Source organism: Schistocerca nitens, chromosome 8 (genome assembly GCF_023898315.1).
Source record: "Schistocerca nitens isolate TAMUIC-IGC-003100 chromosome 8, iqSchNite1.1, whole genome shotgun sequence".
Classification (NCBI taxonomy): Eukaryota; Metazoa; Arthropoda; class Insecta; order Orthoptera; family Acrididae; genus Schistocerca; species Schistocerca nitens.
This window is the reverse complement of record NC_064621.1, coordinates 573,340,058-573,361,572: the sequence shown is the minus strand read 5'-3', so window position 1 is coordinate 573,361,572 and position 21,515 is coordinate 573,340,058. Positions and strand designations below refer to the sequence as shown.

The 21,515-nt window shown below is 41.7% G+C and overlaps 1 protein-coding gene across 1 annotated transcript in view; it reads left to right on the top strand.

Moving 5' to 3' along the window:
- Positions 1-20,743, top strand: part of LOC126198538 (uncharacterized) — a 39,495-nt gene extending 18,752 nt beyond the window's left edge. The window contains exons 3-6 of the mRNA XM_049934940.1: positions 4,478-4,614; positions 10,611-10,675; positions 11,715-11,798; positions 20,556-20,743. Coding sequence (XP_049790897.1) covers positions 4,478-4,614; positions 10,611-10,675; positions 11,715-11,798; positions 20,556-20,677 — 408 coding nt within the window. The 3' untranslated portion in view covers positions 20,678-20,743. The remainder of the gene's footprint in view (positions 1-4,477; positions 4,615-10,610; positions 10,676-11,714; positions 11,799-20,555) is intronic.
- Positions 20,744-21,515: the final 772 nt, after the last annotated feature.

Here is a 21,515-nt window from a genome sequence, read left to right as displayed (position 1 = left end):
GATCAGCGGCATGAAGATACAGATTGCAATGGAAACCACTACATTAAATGCACATAATGTGTATACACAGGTCACATGACCGTTCATTGGAAAAAATGTGTCATGATGATCTCTCCATAGGCAAAAGATGCCCGACTAGTCCCATATTCGGAACTCCTGGAGGGGCTGCGGTAGGGAAGGTGACCATGAGGAAAAGACTGAGTAACCAACGACAGGATAACGTTCTACGAACCGTGGCGTGGAATGTCAGAAGTATGAAAGTGGTAGAGAAGTAGGGAAGTTATAAAAACTGAAAACGGAACTGCAGAGGCTTTATCTAGATACGGGTGGCGAGGGGGGGGGGGGGGGGGGCACTGAAGCGAAATGGAAAGAAGACAAGGATTTCTGGATGTATGAACATAGGACAATACCAACAGCAGCAGAAAATGGTAAAGTGGGTTACTGTGAACAGTTCAGTGGTCGTGTTGTACTCATCAGAATCAACGGCAAACGAACAGCGACAGCAACAGTTCAGGTGTACGTACCAACGTCGTAAGCAGAGGATGAACCGACAGAGAAAGGATATGAGAGTAGTGAACGGGCATTTCATTACGCAAAGAGAAATGAAAATCCAGTAGTCATGGCGGAATTCAATGCAGTTGTATGGAAGGGAGAAGAAAAAAGAAGAATATGGGCTTGGCAGGAGGGACGATAGAGGAGAAAGACTAATTGTGTTACGCAATAAATACGTTAGTAATAGCGAATACTCTGTTTAAGAATCACAAGAGGAAGACGCACACTTGGAAAAGGCTGGGAGATACGGAAACATTTTAGTAAGATTACATGATGGTCCGGCGGAGATTCCGAAATCAGATACTGGATTGTAAGGCTTACCAAGCAGCACATAGACCCCAATAGCAATTTAATAATGATGAAGAGTAGGTTGGTTGATTTTGGGGAGGGGGCCAAATAGCCAGGTCATCAGTCCCATTGAATTAGCGAAGGATGGGGAAGGAAGCCGGCCGAGCCCTTTCAGAGGAACCGTCCCGTCATTTGCCTGAAGCGATTTAGGGAAATCACGGAAAACCTAAAAAAAAAAAATGTGAGTCCAGTGTGCTAACCACTGCACCATCTAACTCCTTATGAAACGTAAGCTAAAGTTTAAGGGTGGGGAGCACCAACCAGAAGTAAGTGAAACTAAAGTAGTAAGTTACTAAGAGAGAAGGAAATCGGCGACTTCCAGTCGATAGCACTGAACTAAATTACTCCAGGAGTAAATTTTACATTTGCTCCGGAAGTAAATTTATTCACACCAATACTGGTGGAGAGCACCATTTAAGAGTACGCTACTGCGGGGGCAGTAGTAGGAGTAAAGTAAGAGAGTTAGGTGCGATCTTAAAGTTCTGTGTTTTAAATGTCGAATTCTCTGTATTGCCTGGACTACGAAGAATATATGGAGATGGAGGAAGAGATGCACCATCACAAGAACGAGAGCTGTAATGAAGAGAAGAGACCAGTTTGCGATGTATAGCGGCAGTGATTTCAAAGAGTGGTTTGCGTTTCGTAAGGAATCTTTTGAGATGCTGCTTGGTATTCTGGAGCCGTTACTACAGCATAATTCTGACCGTAACCATGCTTTGTCTCCTACGCTGCAACTTCTTTGTGAACTGCGAATCTTTCGCACGGCACTTATCTAATAGTAGCAGGGGATCTCATTAATATCCATCGTACTACTGCTGGAAGAGCTTTTAATATTGCGATAAACAGTTTAATTGCCTTAAAGCCACTGCATGTGTCCATGCCACAGAGCCAAGAAAATAAAGGAGTATCAAAGAACAAAGGGAATTCTATCGAACTGGTGGATTCTCAGATGTCATAGGGACCATAGATTGTGTACTTATATCCATACTTTGTCTATGTGAAGCGCAAGCAGAACTATGCAGAAATTGCAAGAATTTATTTTCTATCAATACACAAATCATCTGTGGTGCCAATATGAAGATTTTGAACGTGGTAGGCCTTTGCCCGGGTTCCACAAATGTTGGGGACAATAGCAGAATTGCTGCCGCATTTGTTAATGGACAATATGATGGGTTGCTTGTTGGAGATATTGTTATGCTCTCTCCAAACATCTTATGACGCCTGCGTTCCGAGCCCAAACAGGAGCCGAACGGCGTTGCAATAGAGCCCATAATGCTACCAGATGTGATATAGAGCGAGCGCTCGGTGTTTCAAAGCAACGTTTCCAAATTCTCACTAAAACAATGCTATTTAAATCAAACAGGTGTGGGAATGTTATTGTGGCTGCTGCAGTTCTACACAGCTTTGGAATAGAAGTTAAAGATGTGTTTTACCCTGATGCTGTGGAGGTGAATGACATCGAACAATATGCATTTCAGCCCGAAGCAGATGCTTCGGGCCCAGCTGTCAGAAGGTCTATGATACTTAATTACTGTAATTAAAATTGTACCTAGTTTGCTAGTAAAATTAGAAGTTAGTGTAAAGACTTTTCCTTCTTAAATGAATAAATAAGCCAACGTATTGTCACTACTCGAGAAAAAAGTGACCCATTTTATTTATGTGTAATTTTATAGTTATGTTGTATTTTTTTCTTTCTTTTTTTTTTGCTAGGGGATTAACATTCTCATTTTATTTCTTAACTGAGTGTATAGTCATACAATGTTTCGATTATTTCTAGATAACGGATTTACTTCATAATATTGCAAATTCAGATAAATATTAGATGTTGTATTAACAAAACTTAGTACAGCTCCTAAAATGATAAACACAAATATTATGACTTACAAGAAACAAGAACATATTAACCATTTTTATGAAAACAAACAAAAACAAACACTCCAAACCGACGTTTCACGTAAGTCACATGCAACGAAAATCTGTAGCGCAACCATCTGTGTGTGGCGTGTTTATAATTATGTATTATTTATATTTTAGGACAATTAATCTGTAAAAAACACACCACATGTCATAAAGAAAGCGTGTAAACCGTCTGAGGATTATCACAACAATTCGAAACCGGTGACGGTAGCCTTTGAATAAAGAAACTGAAAGTAAATTTGTGGCTGGTTGCTGTCCTAACACTATGAACAAGGAACAATAAGACTGGAAGACCAAGAACGAAGTGCTCGGATTGAAAAGGTTGTACGGCACGGGAAGGGATGTAGTCTTTCCCCACTACCGTTCAATCCGTACATCGAAGAAGCAATGAGGGAAGCAAGAGTGGGATTGAATTTAAGGGTGAAAGGATATCAGTGATAAGATTCGCTGATGACATCGCTATACTCAGTTTAAGTGAACAAGAATTACAGGATGTGTTGAATGGAATGAACAGTCTAGTGAGAACAGAATATGGATTGAAAATAAGTCGGGAAACTTAATATCAAAATTTGGGGATCACGAAGTAGACAAAAAAAATGTCAAATGTGTGTTAAATCTTACGGGACTGCTAAAGTCATCAGTCCCTAAGCTTACACACTACTTAACCTAAATTATCCTAAGGACAAACCAAACACACACACCCATGCCTGAGGGAGGACTCGAACCTCCGCCGGCTTTGTATCTGCTCGGTGCGGACGTCGCAAGATACCCGTTTCAGTTCGTAGTTGATCCATTATCTCAGTTTTTTTTTTTTATTACAGAGGGCAACTAACCCTCTGACCGAACACGCTGAGTTACCGTTCCGGCGACCGCTCGGCTAATCCCGCGCGGCGAAGCAGACAAAGTTGAGGGATTCTTCTACCTAGGCAACAAAATAACCCATGACGGCCGGAGCAAGGCGGACGTAAAAAGGAAACTAGCACTGGCGGAAAGAGTATTCCGGTCCAATAGAAGTCTACAAGTATCAAACATAGGTCTTAAACTGAGGAAGAAGTTTCTGAGACCGTACGTTTGGGGCACAGCACTGTGTGACCGAGAGACATGGGCGGTGGGAAATCCGGAACAGAAGAGAATCTAAGCCTTTGAGATGTGGTGCTAGAGAAGAATGTTGAAAATTAGGTGGACTGATAAGGTAAGGAATGAGGAGGCTCTGCGCAGAATCGGCGGGGAAAGAAAAATATGAAAGAAGGGACAGGATGACAGTACATCTGTTATGACATCAAACTTCCATGATATTAAAGGCAACTGTAGAGGGTAAAACTGTAGAGGAAGATAGAAATTGGAATAGACCCAGCGAGTAATTGAGTATGTAGGCTGCAGCTGCTACCCGAGGTGAAAAGTTTGACGCGGAAGTTGGATTCGTGGCGTGCTGCATTAAACCAGTCAGAATAATGATGACTCAAGAACTGTTATTTAGGTGCAAAATATACGACATGCAACAACTACAAGCTGAAGAACCACATACCGTAAATTACTTCACATACGAATGCGTCTAATAAATTGATCGTCGTATATTGATACATGTTACTTTAAATTGTATTCGCTTTCCTAAGAACGTCATTACTTTAGGTACAACTGGCGAGTTTTCGCTCGTTTACAGGCAGAGAAGACGTGGTACGCGCAGTACCAGTACAACATCCCCGGCGCGTCGCTGCTCGGATGCCTCACTGTGGTACAGTCTCCGGGAGATAGCAGCGACGAGATGAACATCAATGGCACATTCAGCAGCCTGCCTCTGTAAGTATCCGCTTTCTGGTGTTCCACAGCAGTCGTGTCATTTTCTGCTTCTGGCATCGCTCTATTCAGAGCAGTTACCCTTTAACGTAACATACTTAGACAGACAGCTGTACACCTGGAAAACATTAATGTCAATCACTGCCTGTTCAACACACTGTTTACCCCGCTACGTATCGCTGTCTCCTGCATGGTTCTTTATTTTAGTGTTCTTCTCGTTTCTGTAAACTGAGAAGCGTATGGTGAATAGGTTGACGTATGCACCAAGACGACGATATTTTATGATGTTAAAGTATTTCGTGAGGTTTGTTGGGTCTCCAGCCGGGTGCAGTCGTTTTCAAACCACGATATTTCTACAGCGTTCCTTGCCGTCATCTTCAGGTGATACCTGCAGACTGAGCGTCTCCGCTGAATCTTCTCCCCTTTATACTCTGATCGCTGCCCACCCCTTCCCCCGCGTCATGCCGCACGCGTCGCTGCGTAGAGTGGTGATGGGGAGGGGCGGGCTGCTGGCTGCTGGATGCGAACTGTGGACCATCAGATGTCCTGTGGCCTTCCTCGGGCGTGGAAGTCGCTTTGGGTCGGCGCTGTGCTTTTAGTTGGCTGAGTTCTGGGTCCAAGGCTTTGCTGAGGTTGAACCCGGCGTCTCTGTTGATCAGCCCATCAGCTACACGTATTTCAATCACCTCCTTCAGAACACAGTCCCAAAAAGTTGAGGCCTGCCGTAAAACTTCCGTTTTCGCGTACTCCATAGTATTTGCAGTATCCATGTAATGTTCCGCAACCGCAGATTTTGTAGGTTGCTTCAGTTCAGTGTGCCTTCTGTGTTCCTGGCATCTTTCTTCGACTGTCCGTACAGTTTTCCCGATGTATGCCTTACCGCATTTACACGGAACACGGTAAACACCCGGTTTGCGGAGCCCCAGGTCATCTTTTACTGTACCTAGCAGGGCACGCGTTTTCGGAGGTGGTGGAAGACACATTTGATGTTAAGCCGAGCCAGAATTCTACTGATTTTGTTGGATACTTTGCCGGCATAACGGACGTACGCCATTGCCTTCTCGTCCTCTTTGTTCGCTCTCTGCTGGGCCTGTGCATTCTGCCTGAAAGCACGTCGAATTTGACTCTCGTTATATCCGTTCTTCTTGAAAACGTCCTTAAGGTGGTTAAGTTCCCCTTGTAGGCTTTCCTATCCGATACTGCGCGGTCCCTGTGTACCAGTCTTCGCAGTACACCCTCACGCTGTGAAGGATGATGGCAGCTGGTAGCGTGCAGATACAGATCAGTGTGGGATTCTTTCCTGTCTCCCAAGGTGCCATCCTCTTTGCGCTTGACTAGGACGTCCAGAAAACGGGAGTTCACCACTCTCTTCCACCTCCATGGTGAATTTGATGTTAGGATGCAGAGAATTCAGACGTTGGAGAAACTCTTGAAGTTTTTCTCTTCCATGTGGTCATATCACAAATGTGTCATCAACATATCTGTAAAAGCACATAGTGCTGCAGTTTCCAGTGCTTTCTCTTCGAAGTCCTCCATAAACAAGTTTTCTACCACTGATGACAGGGGACACCCCAAGGCAACACCGTTCGTTTGTTCGTAATAGTTTCCATCGAAGAGAAAGAATGTTGATGTGAGGACAAATTCGAAAAGCTTGGTCATTGTCGGGTTGAATTTCTCCCTAATCAACTTAAGAGAGTCATCAAGCAGCACTCTGGTGAAAAGCGAGACCACATCAAAGCTCACCATGAGGTTCTGGTTACGGAGACGCAGCTCCTGCAGCCGTTGAATGAAATGCGCAGAATTCCTGATGTGATGCTGACATTTCCCGACGTGAGGGCTTAATTCCACCGTTAAATATTTGTCTATCTGGTACGTTGGAGCGCCTATGTTGCTGACGATAGGGCGCAAAGGAACATCCTTTTTGTGCACCTTTGGTAACCCTTAGAGCCTTGGGGGTGCAGCAGTTCGAGGTCGGGGCTTCTTGACGATTTCCTTCGGCAGGCACTTGTGTAGAAGCTCAATAGTCTTCCTTTTCACCCTGTTGGTCGGGTCTCCCTTCAGTTTTCTGTATGCTGGATCCTCGAGTAGGTCGTACATTTTGTGATTGTACTCTGATAATGGAAGCAGTACAGCTGCATTTCCTTTATCCGCGGGTAAAATAACTATTTTACGATCGTTCCGTAGTTCTCGAATGGCAGCTCTTTCTGCTTTCATGATGTTCGGCCTCGGTAGAGTGGCTTTGGTAATCGCACGGCACGTTTCCCGACGTGTCTCTTCTGCTTTTTCGCTGGGAAGGGTTGAAATTACTTGTTCTATAGACTGATGAAGTCTGCGATGGGTATAGTAATCGGTGTTGGTGCGAAATTTAGTCCCTTTTCCAGAACTGATTTTGCTGCGTCGTCAATCTCCTTCCCGGTAAAGTTGATTACGGTTCGTCGTTGCACTTCTTGCGCCTGTTGTTCTCTGGCTGCCAGACGTTGGAACTTGGAGACTTGTTTAAAAGTGGCGCTGTGTCGAGACAGGTCCGCATGAGCCCAAGACTCAGTGTCGACCCACTCCCAAGAATCGGGCGAGAGCAAACAAGCCATCTCTAAGTAGTGCGCGAGTAATTCCTTAGATGTCGTGTCTAGCCGCCGACGGGTGTGCCGGATCCTTTCTCTTGCAAGCGCCAGACTAGCTCTTCTTGTGATCCGGTGGGCGGCCGCGGTGTTTATATGATGTGTAATCACATAAATTTAGTGAGGTGTTGACGTTTATAATTTATACCCTGATAATAGTTGTTTATGTTTTTGTCATCTTTCCGTTCACTCCACGCCCCCTATTCGTCCACCTGATCTCCTCCTGGTTCCTTCCACTCCCCCCTCCCCATTTTTCTCTATTCCTGTCTCCAACCCCTGCCTCCCCCTCCACTCCCGGTGTATTGAATTGTTTTTTATTTATATTACCTCACAGTTTACTTAATTTCACTTTACCATAACAACTCGTTCTTAACTTATGAAGTGTTACCATTTTCTTAATTTTGCACATGTACGTAGCTACATATGATATGGTTTGTAATGTCATAATTTGAATTTTAACGTTTCAAGCAAGTTTAGCAACCCTTCGCATATACCACTCATGCCCTCTGTCGCAAGCAGCTTCCCTTAGCCCAAGCATTACGCATGCGACGCTAATGGAGTTATGGAGAATTTTGGTGGTCTTCAAAGTTTTAATAGTCGTGACGTCATTACTGAATATTGATGAAGTTTTCAAAAGGGATATTGGTACGTCTTACTTTTAGTCTACGATGTCTTTCGTTGTTAGGACACGTTGTCGCTGTAAGGTTGACGAGGATGAAGTTGTGTATGTATGGAGTAATAGTCAGTGCATATGAAAATGTAAATTTTGTTGGAGATTTGACTTGTATTATCAGGAATAAAGATACCTTTTCCCAAAAATAAAGACACCTTTTCCAATTGATCTTAAAAAAAGCAGAGTAGCGATTCTTCTTGGTGTTGTAGCTCTCATGGGCACCCTAGGGTGATCTTTGTGTGAGGCACCCCTTCTTTCTCTGTGAACTACGTAGTCTTCTGCGTCGCGGAAGTGTACTTCCTGTGACTGTTGGTCAGTTACTAGTCAATGACGACCAGCATGTTGTGCATGCTTTTAATATTACGGAATTAAATTTTATATTTTACTGACCCCTTCTGACCATATTTCAGCGTACCTCCACTACAACATGTAACTCAGTAAGTCTGAATAATTTTTGTATTCGAAACGAATTATTATTGTTACTGTGGTATTGGCTGTCAAACTGTTTAGGCTGCCATTACTTTCCTTTCGAAGAAGACTTTTTGTAAACGTTAAATCCATGTTCACGAGGTTTAAATAAACCTTCCATTTTTCAACTGATTGGATGTATATTATTTCTTCACGAAGATGTTTCTTGTTAACATTTGACGACTAAAACTTCCCACCACCTGGTACTGCAAAAGAAACAAGACCTAATAATACTAAAAAAATTTAATCATAAAAATTTTAACAGAACGAGGCAATGGAAAAGCGGATACAAAATGAATAAAATTTTAAAAAATGAGTTTCCTTTACTGTTACTGAATTATGTAAAAGAGGAGACAATTTTTAAGTAATCTGATATCAGAGATTAGGGTACTCTTCTTTCACTTTCTATTTCATAGCCGCGCGGGATTATCCGAGCGGTCTAATGCGCTGCAGTCATGGACTGTGCGGCTGGTCCCGGCGGAGGTTCGAGTCCTCCCTCGGGCATGGGTGCGTGTGTGTTTGTCCTTAGGATAATTTAGGTTAAGTAGTGTGTAAGCTTAGGGACTGATGACCTTAGCAGTTAAGTCCCATAGGATTTCACACACATTTGAACATTTCTATTTCATACTAGTCACAGCAGCTTTGTTGGATCCTACGTCAAATAGACGGCGTGCTGTTTCCCCGTCTATGTGGTAGGTCAGGTACTCGAAATGTAGTCTTCCTTTCAAACTCGGTTTCAGATTTTAATTCAAATTACAGGTTTGTTCGACCTTGTCCCCTTCATTGTATTTATTCATCCTTATTCTGGCACCGAGCCGTTTAGTTACATTTCTCTATGGTATGTAATATCATTCTGTCTTGGGCATGCATTAGTTCAAAAAATGTTCAAATGTGTGTGAAATCTTATGGGACTTAACTGCTAAGGTCATCAGTCCCTAAGCTTACACACTACTTAACCTAAATTATACTAAGGACAAACACACACACCCATGCCCGAGGGAGGACTCGAACCTCCGCCGGGACCACCCCAAGCATTAATCAATTGGCACGTTCTATTTTGCCTCTCTCTGGGGAAGTACCAGCTATTGCAACCAGTGAACTAAATTTTGCATCATTGCACAGTGTCTTATAGACGGGGGTGCTCCATTGCTGCTGTCTCCCTTCTTCCGTGAAGGATTCACAATCACAAATCGGTTGCTGTGTATTTTTCTGTATAAATATTCATGGTACACACCGTTTCCTGTCAAACCCTGAACAAGATAGCGATTCAATCATTTAGATTTTCTCCCTGAGAACCACTGGCAGAGGGCTTCCAATTCTCCTCCCACAAATACATAGAACGCCCTCTCACAGAGATTCTATTGTCTTCTTGAGTCTCAAGAATTTTATTTACTCTACTTTTTCCAAATTTCTTCATTTTGAGTAGATGGCTGCAATTTCTCTGATATACAGACGAAGAGAACACACAATGAATAGTAGCGTCGTATACCACTTGAAAAATAAAAATCCGAAGTGGTAGATCGGTACCCGAACCTTGATATTGAGATTAACAGGTATCCATTCATCAAATGGTCTATCCGATTCGCCCATCCGAAGGGCGCTTCCATCCCTCAAAAATTAAGAGACACCCGCTGTGTTAACTGATTGTTTCTCTTTTTATCTTAGCTGTCAAAGTTCATTTTCTTTACGAGATCTATCGTAGTGCCCTTTCGGGTGTTGATTCTATTTCATGTTCAGTATTCCGACGACCGACTCATTCGTCTTCTGTTCGGTGACCAGGCAGCGAGCACGCAAAACAGCTAAACTCGCAGAACCTGAAGAAACTGAATGGGTTGACCGTCGAAAAATGGTTCATATGGCTCTGAGCACTATGCGACTTAACTTCTAAGGTCATCAGACGCCTAGATCTTAGAACTAATTAAACCTAACTAACCTAAGGACAGCACACACATCCATGCCCGAGGCAGGATTCGAACCTGCGACCGTAGCGGTCGCTCGGTTCCAGACTGTAGCGCCTAGAACCGCACGGCCACTCCGGCCGGCGTTGACCGCTGAAATACTCGTATTGTGCATAAAATGGAACACCAGAAAGCACACCATGAATCATTAACGCCGAGGAAACCCGGTACATCTCATCTTTTAAAGATCTGTTAAAGTGGAATATCGAGACCTGTATAATATGTAGCTATAATTGTAAGATGACCAAGTGCATTAATTTTTGTAAAAAAATTATTTTCCAGTCTTCCTTGGCATGCTCTCGGCAAATTCAACGGCAACCGCATGGACAGCAAAGTGGACGGCATATGTAAGTGAGACTTCTTTGTGCAGCGAAAGAAACAATTTATGCGAACATATCGGGTCTAAGGTTCTTTGTACGCTTCATATTCATGACGAATGCCATTTTTGATAAGCAAAGATCTTCCATCTCTGTACAGAATAGTTATTCCTCGACAGATGTCCAGCATTTAATCACATCTACATAGGCAATATGTACAATGATGGTAAAGTCGTCTGAGTCCTTTAGCAGCGTCATTTCCTTCTTAAAAATTCCTTTAGTGCAACACAACAATAATATTTTGGATTCACCTTCTCTTTCAATATCGTCTCTCAGCATTTTACCAAATAACGACAGCCTCATGGCAGTGCGAAATCTTGTGCCCAGTAACAGCAGTTCGTGGACTGTAAAAGCGCAGGAAAAATACCTATTTATTATAAGAGTTGAGCCGTCTATGGGAACAATTGTAACCCTAAAGAAGATCGCAGCAGAGAGATCGAAAAGTTATGCACTGAAGAAATTTAAAGGTGAAGACAAGGATAAGTAACGATTGAGAATATTTTACCATCAATGACAAAGCACACGAAAGCATGCAAACTTAAAATATACACTGCCTAATAGCACCTAACGTTACTTTCATCAGAAAGAACGGCAGACACTCGTGTTTATTAGCTGATCGCTTTTAGTGTATCAATGTAAACCGCGGAAAAGGTGACATGTACTTTTGATTTCACCTTGTGTTGCTAACTAGTTGCCATCTATTTACACGATGTTTTTTTCAAGTCCCTTATTATCAAATTAATGTTGAGAATTACTAAGCAGAGTACACATTGCGTACCTGGATGTGATTAACACCATTGTAAGTTTCATGATAATCGGGTAGCAATCAAACACAGATCAAAGAATAAATACTGGGCATGCAGCTTCGTGTTTGCTTGTCCAGAATTTCATACATCACACACATTCTAGCTGAAATTACCTCTGTTTTACAATTAATGCATGGTTTTTTCTTTGTACAATGAGAGGTAATTTGTGTCAGCCTGTACTCTCTAACTGATTTGTGCTGCAGGGGACCTTCCACTGAGCGGCCCGCATAACATCGTGTACACCGACGCCGAGATCTTCATAGAACACTTCTGCGTTGCGGGAGTCGGTAAGTTTCAGTTGCCAGCAGAAGTTGGACCACGAGCGCCATGAAAATGGCGAGTGAGGGTGGGGGGAAGTGCATCCCAAGATGTGAAGAATGGCTGGAGGCTCCTTTCGGTATTGTCAGTTTAATTGCCACATGACTACTGCGGCTTCTGACCATGACTCCTCGGTGAAGGCAGGACTTGATACTGCCCTGCAGACATACTAGTAACAGTTGTTTCATTTCAGTTAAATGTCCTCGACTTCATAACACGGACATTGGACAGACTACAGATGTCTAAACCGACTCACTGGTGAAAAGGTGAAAATCGTGAAGATGAAAGAGACAATAGACGCAATGTAGTGTGTGGTGCGTCTATCGAGCCTCAGGTCAACACTGTCAGAAGTTACTGGACATCCTGATTCAGTGTGATTCCTGAAATCACAGGCTACGTATCCGAGGGTACCTACATGCAGGCTGACTAATACAAGCGTTAACTAATACGTATGTTCAGAGGCAATTCAGACTTCATGTCTCTTGATCTAAGTAAGACTTAAGGAAAATAAGGACGCTGTCATGTTGCTGTTGTAGTGATCTTCAGTCCGAAGACAGGTTTGACGCAGCTCTACATGTTATTCTTCCCTGTACAGGCCTCTTCATCTCAGAATTACTACTTCAGCCTCCATCCGTTTGCACCTCATTACTATGTTCATGCTACAATTTGTATCCTCTTACACTTCCCTCGATGATACTTTGATTGCTCAGAATGTGTCAACTTGTACCATAATTTACTTTTCACCCCAATACGGTTCGGTAACTCCTCATTAGTCACGCGATCTATCCATCCAATCTTCGACTTTCCTCTTTAGCACCACATACCAAAAGCTTATATTTTCATCTTGTCATAGTTGTTTGTCGACCATCTTTCACTTCTCTAGAAGGTTACACTCCAGACATTTACCTTCGGAAAAGACTTCCCAACACATCACTTTGTACTACATGTTAATAAATCATCAGTGTCTGCTACCTTTAGTATCTAGTTTCTTAATGTAATTCTCTCAGCGTTGCCTGGGCCAATTCGACTACGTTTCGTTACCGTCTTTTTATTTTTGTCGGTGTTATCTTATAACCTCTTTTCAAGACACTATACACACCGTTCTACACCTACATCTCTATTCCGAAAGCCAGCATGCCGTGTGCGGTGGAGGGTACTTCGTGTACTACGGTCACATCCGCCCATTTCCTGTTACAGTCGCTAATGGTTCTTGGGAAGAACGACGGCCGTTACACCTCCACGTGGACTCGAATCTCTCTGATTTTACCTGTCTGGTATTTTTGTGAGATATACGAGTTTAAAGGAGGAAGAAATATATTTTTTGATTCTTCTAGGAAAGCACTCTCTCGGAACTTGAACTGTAAGCGAAACCGTTATACAGCGACTGCCAATGGAGTTGGTTGTCTATCTCCGTGACGCTTTCGAGCTCACTGAATGAAGGCGTAAAAAAACGCGCTGCTGTTCTTTGTATCTTCTCTACTTCCTCTATCAATTCTATCTAGTATGGATCCCACACTGACGAGTAGTATTCAACGACGGTTTAGGAAGCTACCTCCTTAGTTGATGGACTAAATTTCCTCAGGATTCGTCCAATAACTCTCAGTCTGTCATCTCCAATTCCTGCGATTAGTTTTATGTGGTGGTTGCACTTTAAAAAGCTCAGTACACCTAGCCCTAGATACTTTGTGGAAGTAACTTCTTCCAGTGATTGTTCTACAATCGTGTAACCAAAAAGTAATCGGTCTTTCTGTCTATGTATACGCAATACGTTACGTTTGTTACTATAGGTTACCCGTCTTGAGCTGACTGCAGTTTAATTAAAGAAAGAATTACGCCAGACGCGTTTCGCTTTTATTTATAAAGATCTTCCGTGCTTATTCTGCAAATTGGAAACATACGTTTCTACATCCTTGGCTGTTTCAGGTTAAAAACAGCGTTTTGTTTATAAAGTTGGTGTGCAAGTGACACTGTGTTTCTCTCCTTGTTAGCAGCGGTTGGAGTCGAAAGATTTCGTTTCACATTTGCACTTAGCAGTTTTTGCTATTCTGCAGTGTTGGTTGTGCTGCGTTATTTACATTTCACTTTCTTAACTGTTTCTCATTCCGCACTGCCACAGTGTTTATGTTGGTTCGTTTCCTTTATTCATGTTGTGATCGTTGCTAACCTGTAAAACTAATTTTGTGTGTGTGTGTGTGTGTGTGTGTGTCTGTGTATGTGTGAGTTAATGAAATATTTTTTAATAGTCCGACAATTACAGATATAGACAATTTTCAAAAAAAGAAATGAACACCATAATACAAACAGCCACAAACAATGCATACAAAGAGAACTTAGTAACAAAGCTGAACAAGAAAATCAAGAAACAGAAAAGAAAAAACACCCGGCTGTCACCAACACAAGGACAAAATCACACAGAAACAAATACACAAAACATAAGAATAGAAACAACACAAAGTGTGAAAGAAACACAAAGTAAAAGATGGTACACAATGACATACAACCATACCCATAAGAATAGAAACAACACAAAGTGTGAAAGAAACACAAAGTAAAAGATGGTACACAATGACATACAACCACAAATACACACTCAAAAAACGAGGCATAAAAATAGCCCACCAAACCAACAACTCAATTCAGAAAGGGACCGATGACCTACGAGTATGGTCCCTCACTCCCCCCCCCCCCCTCCCCCGCTCTAAACCAACGAACCAATCAATTCAGAAATACTTCCCAAAAATGATAGGAAAACTGATCTATATCAGAAAACAGAAATATACCAACTGAAATGCAGTACATGTGATGGAAAATACGTAGGTCAAACCAAGAGGACATTTGAAGCCAGGTACAAAAAACATGTAAGAGCATGTAAGTATAGGACAAATTCAACTTTTGCAGAACACCGACATAACATTACAACCACATACACAGACATGGATATATAAGGATAAACAACAACAAAAAACACCTCCTCACCTTACGAGAAAACTACCGCAATCAAAAACCACAACAGAAAAGAAACAACTTATAAATGATCGCACCAACTTGGCAAATCACGCGCTCTTTGACTGACTGACCACTTAACACAACACTAAATGTACACATAGAGCAGGCTCGTCCAAACTGTGCCCCTGGGGCGCTAGCGCCCGCGATCGCCCGCGGCCAGCGCCCCGGGCGAATTCGTATGTTGCTGCAGTGACCGAGCCGTGACGCTTAGCTGGCCGTGCGGACCGCCCGAACGCCAGCCGATAGATATATTTGTTCACCCGACTTCCCTTCGGGCAGACGACGTCTCACGAGTGCTTCAACTGGAGCTGATTGACCTACAGTGCCATATCCGCCTGAAGGACCGCTTTCTTATGTGTAAAACTTTGGATGACTTTTACGGCTGTCTTCCACAGGAGAAATATCCTCTTTTGTACAAGCACGCGGCCAAAGTTCTCTCACAGTTTGGTTCAACGTATATTTGTGAGTGCTTTTTCTCTCTTTTAAAGCATGCTAAAACTAAGAATCGTTCACTCCTTGGCGACAAAAATTTGACCAATTCTTTGAGGTTAGCAGTCTCACGGAATATTGCACCAAGCCTAGACAAAATCGTTTCCTCGAAAAAGAAAAACGTCTAAAATGTTAATTGTCTTCTTTAACAATGTTGACTGTAAGAATTAAAGAGCTTTATACCCTTAATTCTATTTTAATAAGTTTTCAAACTTGGTCAGTTAAAATTATTACGTACAAAACAGCAAACTAAGCATCCGATTTCTAAACTCTGAAAAGGGATACAAAAATTGTAGCACGAAGTACAACAAAAAATACTTCCTTGTAACTACTAACAGAAAGAATGAGACTCTATATCCCTTACATAAAATTAATTCTAAAATAGAATATTTTGTTTACGTTTGATCTGACCGCGGGAGAGCCCAGCGCAGAGCAGTGCTGTGCGGTCACACTCGCTCTGCAGCTCTCTCTCTCTCTCTCTCTCTCTCTCTCTCTCTCGCTCCTATGGCGACACTAGCGACACACGGTCGCGGACGGGAGGTTGAACTACACTGTCTTGTCCATCACCATCTCCTCCCAGATTCTGTCCTATAACCACTGTCCAAGCCCATCCCCACTCTCTTCCCCCCGCCCCCCCCCCCCAAAAAAAAAGTCAACCAGCCCCAACTCCTCTCGCGTCTCTATGTACATACAAGATAATTTAGCAAATGTCACTAGCTCTCACACACACACTAACACACACACACACTAAAGAAACAAAGAAGTAGTTTCCCAAGTTGGCAACACTCAAAGTGAACGAAAGCAAAGGAACAAACATAAACACTGTTGCAGTGCGGAATGAGAAACAGTTTAAGTAAGTGAAGTGTAAATAACGCAGCGCAAGAAATACTACTGCAGAAAGGCAAAAACCGCCAAGCGCCAACGGAAAGGAAGTCTTTCGACGCCAACCGCTGCTGACAAGGAGGGAAGGAGCAGAATATGCACTTGCACACCAACTCTATAAACAACACGCAGTTTTTACTAAAAACCATCTAAAAGTGTACAAATGCATGTATCAAATTTGCAGAATAACCACGGAAGATGCTTTATAAGTAAAAGCAAAAAGTGTCTGGTGTAATTCTTTTTTATTAAATTGCAGTCCGCTCAAGATGGATGACCTATAGTAAAAGATTTTAACAGTTACTGCGGAAGATGGGTACGCAAACGAACGTAATAGGTCACATTTGTTTGTGTTGCGGATGAATTGCCACTCCCTGCACCAAACGACGATCCTCTGCAGATCTGATTGCACTTCGCTACAACTTTCTAGTGCGGCGACTTCTCTGTATACAACAGCATACTCCGAGAAAACCCTCGTGGAACTTTGTATGTTGGCTACTATGTCATTTATATACACTGCGCAAAAGTAATGGACCTATAAAACTCTCCCGGGGTAAGGCCGAAGTCGCTTGTACCTCTGAAGTCTTCTTTAAATTTAGAATGACATGGTGTGTTTTATTTGCTCTAAAATCTTCGTCCAGTCACACAGTTGCTCTATTATTCTGTGCATTTGTATTTTGTTCGCTAGGCGGCAGTGTGCAATTGTATCGAATGCCTTCCGGAAGTATGCGGCATCTACCTGGGAGCCCGTATGTGCTGCCTTCTGACTTTTTGAGTCCCATGGGTTTCACACGATCCTTGTTTTCGGAACCCATGTTGATCCCTACAGAGAAGGTTTTGGATCTTCAGAAATTTCATAACATGCGAGCACAATACATTTTCCTAATTCTACGACTGACCAACGTCACCGATGTGGGCCTATAGTTTTTTGCGTCTGCTCGACAACCCTTTTTGAAAATAGGAATGTCCTGTGCTTTTTTCCAGTCATCTGGAACACATTTCTCTCCCAGAGAGCTACGGTACTTTGCCGCTAGCCAAGGGACAAGTTCTTTCACATACTCCATGCAGAATCGTACTGGTATTCCGTCAGCAACGCATTTCCTAGTCCTTTGCGTCTCTAACAGAACTACAATGTCATCGGCAAACCTGTAAGTTTTTATTTGCTCTCCCTAAACTTTAATTTCCTCAAATTTTACTTAGATTTCCTTTGCTGCTACTTTCAGAATTTCAAGCGGTGTATTCGAGTCAACATGGTCAATAGTTTTCGCTAAGTCTACAAATGCTATAAACGTAATTTTTCCCTTCTTTAATCTATCTTCGGATCATTCGTATAATGTCACTACATTTCTCTGGAACTTAAAATAGTATTCTCAGAGGTCGGCTTCTACCAGCTTCTCCATTCTTCTCTGTAAATTATTCCTGCCAATACTTTGCAACCATGACATATTAAACTGACAAATTCACAATGCTATACCTATAAGTAATTACTTTCATAACACCTTGAAAGATGTTCGAAAATGTTCAGGGATGTAATATTCTTACCATTCACAGAATTTACGATTAATAGACAATGTGAAGAGGCAAGAATAATTATGGAAGAACGAGAAAGTTCGCGCATTAGTCAAGACGTAAAACAGGGTACATACAGTCTTTCTGATATACTGTATAACTTCTATATAGAACAAGCAAAGAGGGTAAAGAAAAGATCGGATGTGGGATTACAGGTTTAACGTACATGAGTGATAATACACGCTGATGACATTCCTATCGTTTGTGAAAGTCACGAAGAATTACTGCGCCTTTTAAACTGAATGAACAGTCTGTTGAGCTTAGTATATGGTCTAAGAGTAAAAAGAAACAAGAAGGAAGTTTTTTGTTGATTTGGGCCTGCAGCAAAGTTTCCGTCAGATAACGACATTATTATAAAGAGAGTGCAGAATAGCTGCAATGTAGTTAACAGTCTTTATTTCACTACAAATCTGTTTGTTTTTCATTGTCATTTTCAAGTAACCTCAGAATACAATCTTGGTAGGATCATTTCCGGACTTCATACGCTTTGTATTTTTGGTTGATTACATATTGGTAGTTACGTCTAGGTGAACTAGACGTCCATATTACATGATACTAAACTGTCTCGTAACTGACAGTGCTTAGTTGTTAGTAAAACTATCTAACTGTAATATTAGTTAAGCGTTGAATATGTTTTGACTACATTTCGTCCCGTTTTGGCGATGTAGAAGTTATTGCGGTTGTTTCACATGATTTAATATGTACCTGGATATTCTGAGGATTTTGTAGTACATGAAAGTACTATTTGACCTAGGTGATCTGTCGTTGTGTACATTGTATATAACTAGGTCAAATATCCAACAAAATAAATGCACTGTTCAAAATCACAAATATACAGCTAGACTTTCCTACTAACAGCCACCTCAAAATAAAACTACATTCGGCCAATACTAAATCCTCAGAATATGCTGACCCGGGTCCACATAAAATCACATGTAACAACTGCAATAACATCAGCATCGACCAAACTGGACGAAATGGTCACTATATTATAAGTAAATGAGTACTAGTCAAGTCTAATACTTTCACTTTATATGCCTGATTTTTTTTCCCTGTTTACCTCTCTGGTCTCTGATGTCCCCTGCTTATATAAACTTCATCACTAATTTTGTTTCCCGTACTACAGAATGTGAATGTAATTCTTGTTGCTAATCCTGGGAAGAAGGTCCTTCTTTCTGCTAACAAAAGTAATTACGTTGCACCACTGCTTACAGCATCTAAAACTGTGACCTTGGCTTTACACTTCATGCATTATGTTTCTAAAATATCCTTATCAGCAGTAGCAGTAATTTTCCAAATTGCTGCATTACGACGGTAATTTACAAAATCAGTGATCTCATGTTTGTCACCAAACTTCATTACTTCACCAAGCATTTGCCTCATACAGTTTAATTTTCTCGGAACGATACCTCCAGTACCTTCCTTCCCATAACTCACTCCAGTGTTCCTGTGGAGCAGAGATTCAATTCTGCTCCTCAGAATAATTAGAAAAAGAGGCATACAAATCACTCTGAAATTGCGCAAGTGCTATTGTTTGCTTGATAAGGGCAGTCATTACATTTTCTTCACTCTACAATTTTCTTTAATATATCTAAGGAACCATGTATCGTACTAAAGGAAGTAAAAAGCGAAACCGTACAATGTACACCGTTCCTTAGACATGTGAGACAACTGGAGTCTTCTACTGAAACTCGTACCAAAAACGGGGTGTCATGGCGGGCGCAAATTGGTGTATATTAATATCGTACTTACTGCAGCTTTCTAACACCACTAACATGGTTCAGCATTTGGATATGAATACAGTCAATATGTTAATGTGTAGAGGATGATTTCGTGATGATGTTATAAACTTTCAGGGACGTCGGAGAAGGGTAAATGTATCTGTTTGAGGTAAGGGTTCCTAGTACGGAAACGATCGAGCCTTCAAGTGGAAGCGAAAAACTACTCAAGTTATGCCTAAGTGAGACCGAAAATGCTAAGTCTACGCTACAGTGGTAATGAATTTCATTTACCTGCACAAGTTTCACAACCTGCTACATTTGCAACTTTTATTCAATATGGCGTCCCCCAACATCAATGCATACATTGGACCGTCGCACGAAGTTCTATCGTACCAGTTCTAACATCCCCGGCGTCGTTTGAACTGTGTCACAAGAATTCTTACCAAGAGATTCTCTTCATTCTCGACAGATGTTTCGTACACAAACTTTCCACATGACCCCAAAACAAGGAATCAAGTCGGCTGAGATCAGATGAACACATTCGCCACGAAAGAGGACCTCCTCTGCCTATTCACTTTTCAGGGAATATCTGATCCAGGTGCTTCAGTCCAAAATGAGGTGAGACTACATCGTGTTGGAACTACGTCCGTTGACGAATAACAAGTGCGATATATTTCAGGAACTTGGGAAGAATGTTTTTGTTAAACACTGTGTACGCTGAAGCACGTATTACTCTGTCAGAGGTATCTGAGCGATTTTCGCTTATAAACTTCGACTCGTTCGTTTCCAATCTAGGGTCCGTTACCACAGACCGGTACATTTAGTCTTCTCCATCACCGCTGAAAGTTTGTAAAATCGTAAAGAAATCATCCTGTAATATTTTCTTTTATATTCCTCAAATAATGTCGTGTTGAGCAAACAGTTCAATCAATCTGAACAAATAGCACTAGACCACTGCTGTCATGAAGTGAGGTTTCCTCACAAAACAGTTTTTAAGTTTCATGTCTTTCAAAGCCTATGGAAGTAAATAAAAGTTCTGCTAACAACAAATTTTCCTTACAGAGACTTCGTTTATTCTGACAACCGAAGAGACTCTCAGCGACGAATTGGAAGCCAAGATCTGGGAAATCGTCGAGAATCATCCTGAGGTGAGCAAGTCGAGATACATGAAGGTAACCTGCTGACGACCTACGAGTGAAATCTACGAATGTACTTTTTTTATGACAAATAAATACTGATTTCGGCATACATTTAATATTCACACATCTTAGTCTTCCTTGCCGTTCTAACAGCCACAATGTAAAATGCACTACAACCGTTTACTGGTCTATCAGCAATGTTAATTACCTTGTTTCGTCGAATAGCATTCCAGAAGAAGAAAAATTGTCGTTACTCCGATGATTCCTACGCATATTCACTGAGCATGTCCGTTCCATTTTCGTGTTTATATTACTAAATAATTAGAAAAAAGTTCGGAAAGTAGTACGTCTGATGCCCGCCAAATGACTGACTGAACACTTTAAATAAGAACAATATCTCACCACCCCACTCAAATTGGGAATTTGAATAAACTTCGTTGCTGTCCCAGCTCATTGTAAAGGCTTAGGACATTTAATTTTGGCTATTACTTTGTCAACTCTTCGTAAATAATGATTAAAAAACACCAAAGACCAACGAATTTTTTCCAGCGTTCGGTTGCACTTTCGATTCCAGACGGACTTTCTTACTGAAAATCAATCGCACAGCCAATAACATATAACCAGTAGGCATTTTCTGTAGTCTAATGTACTGAATACTTCGCATTCAATTTTTTACAGAGTTGAAATTTTGCGTCTTGGCAGGAACAACTCAGTAGCTTTCTGAAAGATTAAACCAGTCTGAGGGACCGAGAACTGGAATCGTACATTGGCCTTTTGTGGCGGCGAATGCTCTGACTGACTCCGCAATCCAGGTACGCCTGACACCCTACGCCGAAGTTAAAATAACGCAGTAGCACCCTCGTAACAGTGTAAACTTAATAAC